This window comes from Leptinotarsa decemlineata, unplaced genomic scaffold (assembly GCF_025532065.1).
Source record: "Leptinotarsa decemlineata unplaced genomic scaffold, Ldec_3_MD MMD2_tig00026328_RagTag_RagTag, whole genome shotgun sequence".
NCBI classification, from domain to species: domain Eukaryota; kingdom Metazoa; phylum Arthropoda; class Insecta; order Coleoptera; family Chrysomelidae; genus Leptinotarsa; species Leptinotarsa decemlineata.
In genome coordinates this window covers 18,432,970-18,445,196 of record NW_027412688.1, presented here as the reverse complement: position 1 = coordinate 18,445,196, position 12,227 = coordinate 18,432,970, and the positions used below count along the sequence as shown (strand labels likewise).

Here is a 12,227-nt window from a genome sequence, read left to right as displayed (position 1 = left end):
CTATGTCCGATATTAAATTCTGAATTTTGACTTCAAAATAAAAGTGATCATTATCCTCAACACTTCTGTCGAAATCGCAACTTTAAATTCGGACTTCGAAGCAAAAGTGAATTGATTTTCATGATATATAACTTTAAGAAATGTACATATCGATTAAAAAATATAACCTGATCTCTCTGTCTTACATGAACACTGTTGTTTCAGGTCCGTTTGTGATAGTATGGAAAAGGGGCACAACTCTGCTAAGCGCCGGCCAGCAAATAATCACCATGGATCCTAGGATTTCCCTCATAGGATACAATCTACAGCTGAAAGACATCCGACACGCTGATCAAGGGGACTATACTTGTCAAATTGGAGACGGCTCCCAAGGGGACCTGATACACTCTATAGAGATATTAAGTGAGTACATTGTAGTGCTTCATGCATATCAATTCAGTTTTGATTTAGATGACTGGGGAAAGAAGATGAAAGCATTTGAACTCTCCGAAATGTTTCTCATTTATTGGGGTAATTCGAATAATAACTCAAATTGATGAAAGCTCATTCATACAACACTAAAAAAAATGTGTATAGTTGGAAAAGGTATTTTGAATGGCGCATATTGATAATAAACAATGGTCTCCAAAATAGCGAGTCTAATTGAATTTTCATGACAGATAATTCAAATGAGAACGAAGTATGACGTCAACTTTTTTTGTCAACACCTCCTATGTGAAACAGTGACTAGAGAAGATTATGGAACAACACATTTCAAAAGGAATTTATCAGAAATTAACATTGATGTATACTTCTGAAATATTTCCTGAAATATTTTCTGAAATATTTCCTGAAAACTATTCACTCAAACTCTCTATACAAGAATTGTTTTTGTGATTGGTATCAACTACAATACCTTATGACAAATTCCATGAAATTCTTTATTTTGTCAATAGACACGATCGAAAATTGAGATTCACTATGGGAATAAAGAATAATCATACCATTCTTTTTCTTGATACAAGAGTTATTCGTAAAACTGATGTTTCCTTGATCACTGATTGGTATATCGAACCTACTGATTCAAGAAGATATATCAATTACAATTATTTTCATAAAAAATCAGTTGAATTCAATTCAGTCTTCTGTTTGAAAAAAAGAATATAAAAATTAGTACATCCTCCCCTCAAGCAAAAGAATCTAAGACTTCTTAAAGATAAATTAATCGAACATTCTTTTGAATACTGGCAGTGATACTAATTCTGATATAATCAACAGAAATTCATGTAATGATGATTCACCTATCAATTTTTTTTAAAATCCATACCCAATGTTGGAAATTTATCTTCAAATATCATAAATCTTTTTCATAATGAACAAAATATCAAAATATGCCAGAAAAATATTAAAACTATAAAGAATTTGAATACTAAATTGAAAGATAAAACGATACTACAAAAAAGGCAAATATAATTTATAACACTCCTTGTAACAATTACAATTTGGATTACTTAGATTTGAAAAGACAGTAGCCTGTTGAGTTGTCGTGTGTAGTCAGCTCCACTTAGTCAATCGACCGATGTGGTCGATTGTTCGAACCGGAAGGCCGGACGATCGATTTTCACTTCCTATATCGTCCAGCCCGTGTTAGGATTCATAGTTAACGGAAAAACAGGTTTCAACAGATTTTTCAACAAAACATCAACATCTAGAATTTCTAATGACAGAATAACATCACATAAAAGTGATATAAAGCTTAATAAGAAATCATGTGCATTAGCACAATACTCTGTAGAAACAGTAGGTACATAAATCAAATTACTCTAATATCAAAGTTAAATTTCATCAGTTCGGAATTCCATTGTCTGATATGATATAAAAAGATTTAAAATCCCTGAAAGAATCAATAAAATCAAAAAGATTAGCTGAAAAATAACAAATATATTAAGCAAAAAAAACTGAGATTGAAAATTAATTAATCAAAAAGAAATGAAAATTGTAAATTGACAGAATTCAAGCCAAATTACTTCACGACGTTTCGATTGTTAGTATCTACAATCGTCTTCCGGTGATGACCATGAAACACTGTCAACCACCCTCAAACAAACATCAAAGTTTTACACACAGAAAAAATATTTCCAAACGCCTTTGTCAATTAGTCTTCTGATTGTATGAATAAGGAAACTGACATTGATAATCTCAGGATATATACATTGCCACACATAAAGTTCGTGACATATGGAAGTTTTTTTATTAATAGATATAATGAAAATTCAACTTCTGGCAGTTAATTTGTGCTTGAAAAATGGGTAAAAAATAACCTCTTTTCTTTTGTCATGTGCTACTCTGATCCTGTCAAATTTGACATTCTTTCGAAAATCTTTTTTCGAAATTTCGAAAAATGTCAAAGAAATAAGTTTCTCAGTTTTCAATTTCATACCCTTGCTCAAAATTGGGACTCTACTGTCACTTCAATGTTTTTTCCAATGTTCTATCGATTCGAACGAAATATGATTAAAATTTCATAATTTTGATGAATACGAGACTTCAATGCCATATCTTGCCCAGAAAATAGCCGCATTGACCTGTCAGCAGAAATCGAAATAAATACACCTCCAGAAATTCGTCTTTGTTGTTGCAAAGTTCATCTAGTTTTTTCACTTCATGATTCGGATTTTTCATGTATGGACGTTAAAAATGTCAGTATTCGAATAAACGTATTTCTCTTCATAGTTATTAAACTCATATTATTTTTTTTAGCAAATTTGTATCCCATTAGCTGCAGATGGGTTCGAAATATTTTGATGCAGTTTAAAGCAAACAGTGGGACTGTTGGATGTAAACTGTTGGATGTAGTTATCGAACAATAATAACACTTCTTGAGTTAATTTCATAAATTTTATATTCTTTATTTCCACCATCAGATGACAATAAACCAAAATAAGTATTACCAAATTCACAATAAAACATCCTAACATTCATTGATTTATCTCAGTAATCTAATGGAGAACTCGTTTTATACAAATTTTAGTCCTTTCATTCACAAACTTTGCGGCATTTTTTAATAAATAGAGGATTTATGTTAGCACAAAACTCCCCGAATGGTATTCTCTAAATGTTCCTTTGTTTGCAAATGGTCTGTGCTTATACACTTTTTGTTTAAGATAATCCTACAGAAAAAAGTCCATCGGAGATAAGTCTGGTGATCTTGGTGGCCAATAATCTTCCCAATCTCGTCCTATCACTTTGCACCTGAACATCTAACTGAGACAGTATTTTACCTCTACCGCTTGGTGAATCGGTGCCCCGTCAGGCTGATACCACAAATTTCGTCTAACACGAAAGCAGATTATCGAAAGCTTCAGACAACTGATTCATAATAAAATTTCTGTTCATGTCTGCGTTCGAATTTTCCCTAAAAAATATGGTCAAATCATTTGGTTATGTAATAACCCACACCAGACATTTGTCTTGAATGAATATTGGTCACGGCATTCTGTTACAAAACTTAGATTATTGTTGGACCACCAGCGACAATTATGATAACTAACTGTTCCGTTCGACGTGTAAGTTGCCTCGTCTGTCCATAAAATCCTGTAGGAAATGCGATATCATTTTCTCTCTCACCGTGGAACCAAAATGAAAATCCTACTCGAATATCGAAATATCTTTCTTTAAGAGTGTGTATGAACTTTTATAGGGATGGAATTTATTTTTATGCAGAATTTAAAGAAATCTGTTTTAAAATCCCCCATACGAACGACAACTCTCAGAAGTTGAGAAACTTACGCGAGCTAAGGACTAACGAGGTCTTACCTTTTAAGGCATGATTCCTAACACGGTTGCAGAATCATCCCAGCTTCAACCAGATAAGTTCTCTCGAGAAAAATATCTGGTCGAGGCAGGAATCGAACCCACGGTCTTCCGATCGTGAGTCGGGCGCACTACCACCGCGGCCAATTCTCACAATTTCTCTGCCAACCTGTATATCTTCAATAATACACGTAATATTGGTTTTTCCATTTTCAACAACGGTCAAAAAAATATTGAGTTTTTGTTCTTCAATGTAATTTATTGGATTATGTGCTTTCTTGAAACGATTGTCCACAGAGCCAGTTTCTTTGAATGTTCTCAATATCTTTCTCACGGTACTAAAGTGAAACGAGGTAGCGAGACAAATTTCGGATATGCGGTTGGTTACCTCGATCTCAGGCAGATGGGGCGATGAAAAATCTGTTGTTTGTTGTCCGCTTCAGCCTAGTTCGAGAAATGATACCTATTCTGAAGGAATTCGATTTTCAATGATCGGAAATCATCGACTTTATGTTGATGATAACCTACTTACCTTGCATTAACAAGTGGCCAAACAGCCCGAAACCGATCTGCAAGTGTGTTCCAATAATTGAAAATCTATTGCGGCAGTTGTATCGCCAAGTATCTTCAAGTATGCCCACTGACTATATGTGAAAAGCATTGCGGGTTTTGTCTGGGCAAGATATGACATTTAGGTTTCGTATTTATCAAAATCATAAAATTTTAATCATGTTTCGTTTGAATCAATAGAGCTAGAAATTCGGAAAAAAAATTGAAAAAAAGTCGAAGTGACAGTAGGGAGTCCCAATTTTGGGCATCGGTATGAAATTAGAACTGTTTTATTTGGTATTTTTCGAAATTTACAAAAAAAAACCTGATTTTTTGAGCTACTGTTAACCTGTCAAATTTGAGCGGTTAACAGAAGCACAATCTAACTTCGAAGTAAAATTTTCATTATATCTATTAATAAAAAAACTTACATATGTCGCGAACTTTATGAGTGACACTGTATATAGTAACTTACTGGAACTACACCAGAAACATAATAATAATGAAATATCCGATGACTATCATCGGAAAAATTCCAAAAATCCACGGCCGAAAAATGGTGACACTGAAACTTATAATGAATTATATGATTCATGAAAATGTTACATCTATCTTGGAAGTTTCCATAAGTATATAGAATATCACATATTTTTGTTTCTATCGTCACCCAATTATATGAATCGTGTGCGCCACTATCGGTAGAGGGAATGTGACAATCTATCGCAAGTCTCCTCTTTCCCCATAAGCCGCATGCCTTCGAATTTGTTGACTCCAACACAATCTTTGCCGTAGATGTTGGTTTGCGGAGTCCATTATTTTTTCACGTCCATGCCTCCATGCCCGTTGAATGTGCTTTTTCGTTATTGACCACTCGTGATAATGAATAACGTTTTCCGAGCGATGCCAATTGCCCATCCTCTAGCATTTGCCCCATTTTGCTGCTGTTCTTCTCGCTCACAGATATGTGCTTGGGATTGCCGAGGTCGTGCTTTGTGATCTTACTATTCCTGAAACGCTCCACTAATCTAACTAAACTCCAATTATTATTCGGGATATGCAGCTTTGTGTCAATTGCTGATCGAATTTGGCTCTCTTATCATGCACTTGAGGCATGAAAGTTGCTACATAGATGTGAGGTGTGTTATGTTTAGCTTGGAAGTTTGTAACAGGGTTTGTTCACGTTTCTCACGGAAAGGGGTTGTTGATTGAATATGTGTTGGAGGTTGATTTATTCCCTCAATTATACAGGCATTGAGAGTATCTGGGGATATACCGACTCTATTAGGGATTATACAAGCTGTGATGTGTGGCAAAATTTCGAAACGGTAATTAAAGGTTTGAATTGAATAGGCGTTGCCTCGTGACACTTCGAGTGGGTCAAAAACTGCGGACTTAATGAACATATTTCAAAGGTTTTGTAAATTTCTACTTTTTAGGGATATTTTATCAGTGTTTGTGTATTTTTTCGTTCACAATTTGAGACAATGGAAACTGTATTGAAACCCATCAGTGGTGTTAGACTAAACCACAAATGCATTGCTGGACTGTTTTCAACGGACAAGCCTGATCAAGTGAGGGCGATGACATCTCTCCTTATAAAAGCGTCATCTATGGGATCGACAGAGAACGAATCGAATATCAAATATGATATTGGTAGCAAAGCCACGCTTCGACATCGACAGCCGACGAAATTCCTTCTCTGTCTTTCTCTGCAGCTTTCACTGCAAGGCGGCGGTGTCGAAGCTTAGCTTTCCACCTGATTGTCTTCGGGAGCCTCGTCTATCTTCAATATTCAAAAATTCAGCTGTTATTCACATAGATGGCATCTTTGTAAGAGGAAATGTCGTCGCCAGCACTCACTCGAACTTTTCCTTTGAGGAGAGTTGAGTCCAGTAATGCATTTGTGGTTCAGCCTAGCACCACTGATGAGACCTATAGCGAGTCGAAACAGCATGTCTGGTTTCAATCATAAATATGATGCGTGTTTGGGCTCTGGTTTCAGCTAGTTGCTTTGTGTCTTTCAACACAGTGAAGGCTGTGTTGAAAGACAGGACGCAAACTTCTGAAATCATCATCTATTTTGTGTTCCACCATAAAATTCTAGACAGGTATTTTACCGAAACAATGATACATCCGGGGGACACATCAAAATAATTTTCCAATAACAACTCACCACGCCCTGGGGTGAATAATCATTGGGTTTAATGGTATGTGATGAGATGTTATTGTTACCGTTTGAAATGATTAAAAATCGCTGGTTACCAATCAATTTTCATATTCCACATGATTGTTAAAATTCGGATTATGAAATCAAGTTCTTTGACTCTATATTATAACTTGCTACCTACGGTTGCACGGTTAGTATCACGGTTGTATCATACAAAAGCAACGGCTTATTTATAGTACCTCTGGAGTGTCGCTAATGCGCTAACCAAGAACTTCCATGTAAAAGCTTGATGGGACGCTTATTTCATTTTCAATTAGGCCAGTATATTGCTCGAAATCTTTGAAAAGTTATACACTGAGTAACCCGACCGCCCACGTAATTTATTTTCAAATTAATAAAGTTTAATGACGCTTGTTCAACGAGAACTAGGTAGAGAGCTCGCACAGACGAGTTAAAACCTCACTACTGGAGGGTGCTCTCGGTCGCGTTATTACATTTCACGTACCGACATGTCTAAATCAACGAAAATCTGTGAAAGGTCATGCGAGAAGGTAACTTGACGCTCACGTAATCTCGAAATAATTTATATGTAAATTGATGGTAGTCGCGTCGGATGAAATTAAAGCACGCAGCGACTTTGTATCAAGGCAAAAAAAAAGTGCTGGGGGTGCGAGGATGCATTGTTTGGAGGTTTTATCGCCTCGCGAAGTGTTTTATTGGGAGTTATTAGGTTGATGTTGCTACGAAAATTGGATGGATTCCAAAAAAATTGCGATCGATACGGATTTTCTATTCATTGTAATGAGATATTTGCGTTGGATTGCTTTTTCTCACATTACCCAGTAAATATTGTATTTGCAAAATATCTCTGATATTTGTGCGATATTTGTAGATGAATCATAATGGTTACGAATAGTTTCGTGAAGTAATCATGGAAATGACTCATAGTTCCGTGTTTTTGAATGTTGTATTCACTTTTTTTTTAATTAGAAAATATACATTTTTTCAATCAAAAAAAAACTGTATTTTTGCAAATGTAATAAAAACAAATATTTACTTCCATCAGAAATGCGCTTGAGGAAGCTATTGTATAGCAAAAAACACGTGTCGCGATTTTTGTAAAACCGTTTACAGTCAAAATCATACAATAAATTGTATTAATTGACTTTTTTTTGCTCAATGATCCCAATCGAAAAAATGTAAAGAGCTACTGGCATTATTATTGAAAATTCAAACGAGAAAAGTTATTTGATCTTTTTAGTCTATACAACAAAGCCATTGGTATTTTATTTATTCAATCTTGATTCAGGCAGACAAATTTGTGAGAAAATTTGCGTTTTTGATAAAATAACTTGAATGTGATTTCAAAATCAAGCAACAACTGCGTTAGAAGAAATTTGGGCAGCTTTCCTGAAATGCAATCGGAAAACGAATCAACATGTTTCTAGAAATGATAAGATAAGATAAGATATATATTTCATCTTTTTAGGTACACATGGTATACATGAGACAGGTCAATATAAAAAACATAAAAGCTGAAATTCGAAGATAATTGTAAAAACATACAGCCACTTTCATTTTAAAAGTAATATAAAAAGAAAAACATAACTCACTTTTCTTTAATTGTTTTTTACACTTTTTGTGATCGGAAATATCTTTAATTTTCTCTGAAAGGTGGTTGAAAGCCATTGCTCCGGCATATCTTGGCGATTTTTTGTATTTCGTAAGAATACATTTTTTAAGATGAATTTCATGGTTTTGTCTAGTGGGGTAATCATGTATTTCGTGAGATATAGTGAATGATGACAAATTCGAGTTGATGTAGAGAGTAATTTATAAAGATAGATACCAAATACCGTCAGAATTTTATTTTTAAAGAAGACTTCTCTACATAATTCGGAAAAACCACCAACTCAAGGGGAACACATACCAAAAACTAAACAAAAAACTGAACACATCAATACAGAAACACGATAAGGACACACCAATGATGAGAAAACACCACACATTCCATCCGAGAGTCATCAACCTAACAAACGTACACTTCAACGATATGGAAATACAAACACTTGAACTAGGTCCAAACTTCAGTCTTTACCAGAAAATCACGCCACAAACCATTGAGAACCTAATTGTTGACAGAGATGGCTTTAAACCAAGTAGAAGCATCAAAAGTAGACGAAATCAGATCAGAAGCAATCAACACGCTGAAACAAATAATTATAAAACCAGAAAAGACTCCGGAGAAACCAGCAATCACGAAAGCCATCAAATCAATAAAAAGGAAGTTGATCTCCAACAACCTCACAGCAGTTAAAGCCGACAAAACTGACGCCACAGTTTCTATTGAAAAACAGGAATTAAGTATGAAAGTGAACAATTACATAACGGAAAACGATTTTAGTACGATGAATCACGATCCAACCACAAAATATGAAAGACAAATTAATAGCCTAATAAAATCCAATAAACAGATCTTTAACAACAAAACAGATACACAGTCGACAACCCAAAAGCACCAAAACTCAACGCACAGATGAAGATACCTAAGGAAAATGAACCTATAAGACGGTTATCAATTTTACCAAAGCACCTTCATACAAAATTTCAAAAATCATAGCTGATGAGACTGAAGAACAAAATCAACAGAACAATAACCACAGCGTCAAAATTCAATAGAACTCATGGATAGAATCTCAACAACAAAGGTCAGCCCGAACACTAAACTATTCTCATTCGACATAAAAAATATGTACTAAAACATACACATACACAGTCAAAATACAATACTCAATCAAAATTATTTCGAATCTGAAAGAAAAATTTATAAACAAAGAGATGGACTAGCGATGGAATCTCCACTATCTAGCATTATATCCGAAATATACCTACAAACCATAGATGAGAAAATCTTAGCAATAATAAAAACACATGATGAAAAAGGAGAGTGGTTCAGATATGTTGACGATGGACTGTACCTATCACAAAACGATGGAATAAGAATAGATCAAATAACAAAAGAAATTAACGAAATAAATCAAAAACTATTTTTCAGCATTGAGGAAGAATACAAATCAAAACTTGACTACCTGGACATAACCATCGGATATAACCACAAAAAAACACAATTTCGAATGGCAATATACAGGAAACCTACACAAACAAGCTCCACCATACCCGCAAGTTCAAACCATCCCCATCAAAAAAAATGGCTGCCTATAACGCATTCATATATAGAATATTAAGGTTACCACTCAGCAATGAAGCCCGAAACAAAGAACGGAAAATCATATACCAATAGCGAACGAGAACGGATACACCCAAAAGACAATAGATAAATTAGAAAACAGAATCGAACAAAAAATACAGAACAAGGATCAAGCCACCCCAACAGACAAAACAACACAACGATGGACAGCATTTACGTCCGTAGGACAGCAAACCAAAAACTAACAGATTTCTTCAAGTCACTGAACATCAGCATCACATACAAGCCAAACACGGAAATAACACAAAAATAAACAACTATGAAAAAGAAGAAGCCAAAATCAAAACGGGATATACAGTATACAATGCTCGGACTGCAACAAATTCTATATAGGCCAAACCAAGAAAAAACTGATCCAAAATTACGATGAGCACAAAAAGGCATACATAAACCCAATACTATATAAATCAAACCTCGCAACACACGTCATACAAAACAAACATAATTTCCCTCCACCAGAGAACATAAAACTTATAAAACAAGTCAATAAGGGAAACCGCATGGACATTTGGGAAAACTTAAACATCCATAAATTTAACATTCATAAATCACTTATCAAGGAACAAGTACAAATCAAAACCCAGCAAGACCTAACATTCAATATATTAAACAACTCAATACACACTCCTAGAAACAGTAAACCTAGAGAAGATCCAACACAAAGAATAGTACCTGTAATCCAAATACAAGCAAATTTACCTAGAGTACCTATATTCTTGGAGTCGAAACTAGTCCCCTCACAAATAAACTTGGTCCACCCTGTAGATTTCAGAAAAACTGAAATGAGGTATAAAGCATTTCTGATGTATGACTGCAAAATCAAACTGTTAAAAACGTTCAAAAACGTTTCCAATACTGAACACAATCCATTTTGTATGGACGAAAGCAGAGTTTTATATCGACCATTGTGAGAATTTTTACCTCTCACAATCTGAAAAAAATAAAATTGTAATGTAAAACTTCATGAAGATTTCCAAGTTTCAATCTTGTATGATAGAACTCTACTTTCTCTCTAGATACAGTTAGTTATTCGTTTATCTTCCGTACCTACTCCCCTATAGACAGATAATACACCCAAAGGTCGTTAGAAAATTCGAAGTGGCTTCTTTATATTCTTTTTCCAATTTCCACCCGATCATAAAAATAACAATGAAATGAAAGAAGTGACGCATATATTCCGTGCTACCATTATTTTCTTCGGTTCTTTCAACATGTTACGGAAAAAGGGGTGGAAATAATATTACACAGAATCCGATACTCAATGGAACTTGCAGCAAATTGGGGATTTGATCAAACGAGTGAAAATTGAAAAAATAGCACTTTATAAAATTTCTTGTCTTCCTTACATAGTTCAATGTTTTCCAGTTATTACGTATTCAAGACATTATTGAATATCTGACTTCCCAGCAGTTGTGATTTCAGCAGGATGTTGAGGAAATTTGAAATGCGAAATCATTTCTGAATCATTTCATGAAAGTTCGAACACGCCTGGGGAAGCTAGTGTATAGCGAAACACAGTACGCAGTTTTGTAAACTTTAGGTATCACTTCAATGGAAGTTTGTTTATTGAATTATCCAGTAAGTGAGTATTTAATTTTTTCATTCCTGAATATTCTTGGGTTTCTTCATCAAACTTTTTGGGGTATTTTCACTTTCCACAATATAAAGAATGAAACTCTATAAAGATGATCTGTATCAGTTTTCCCCGGAAAGTTAACGCATAAATTCAAAGTTTTCTTCACGAGAAGTTCTATTTATTAGTAATAAAAATAATTACATGAATTCATAATATAGACTTTATTTATATGAAATGAAAATTTCAATATAGAGAAATGGCGAAAATGTATTGAATAATAATAATAATAATAATAATATAATAATATTTATTTCACTTGTTGAACAGTATGAAAGCATTACAATGAACATTTACATACCGTAACAAGGAAAACGTCCATGTATAAATAAAAACAAATATATATATAAATATAAAACGATTGCAACTTTCAATTTCTCAGGGAACATTTCCCGTTCCATGGAAAGATTTATCAGGTAGGTCAGGGGGTAGACTATTTCTTCCAAGCATTTTTCAGAAAATTGTTTGAGACCTGATCATATCCACTAGCATTAGAATTCTTTAATTCATTTATTAAATCAAAAACCTCATATTCCTTGATTGGGTGGAGAAATATGGAGTTTGAGCAGAGTGCGATTGTATTTTCCATAAAATTGAGATCATGTTCTCTTTTTTCATCCGCTTTCGTGAAATGATCATTAAAATTGTTAGCCATGTCAACCCATGACACCTTATGTTCTCCACTAAAAATGGAAATATCTTTGGGCTTATAGTTTTTTTTCTGAATATTATTTATAGTTTGCCGCATGGTTTTTGATTTAATTTGAGAACATGTTATAAAAGGAGAAAACATGTGGAAATTAGACCATTCAGTTGGG

At 34.2% G+C, this 12,227-nt stretch overlaps 1 protein-coding gene across 1 annotated transcript in view; it reads left to right on the top strand.

The window, feature by feature from the left end:
- The window catches only part of LOC111507433 (lachesin), a 386,435-nt gene that overhangs the window by 257,932 nt on the left and 116,276 nt on the right, over nucleotides 1–12,227 (top strand). The window contains 1 exon segment of the mRNA XM_074181994.1: nucleotides 205–402. Within this exon segment, the coding sequence (XP_074038095.1) occupies nucleotides 205–402 (198 nt within the window).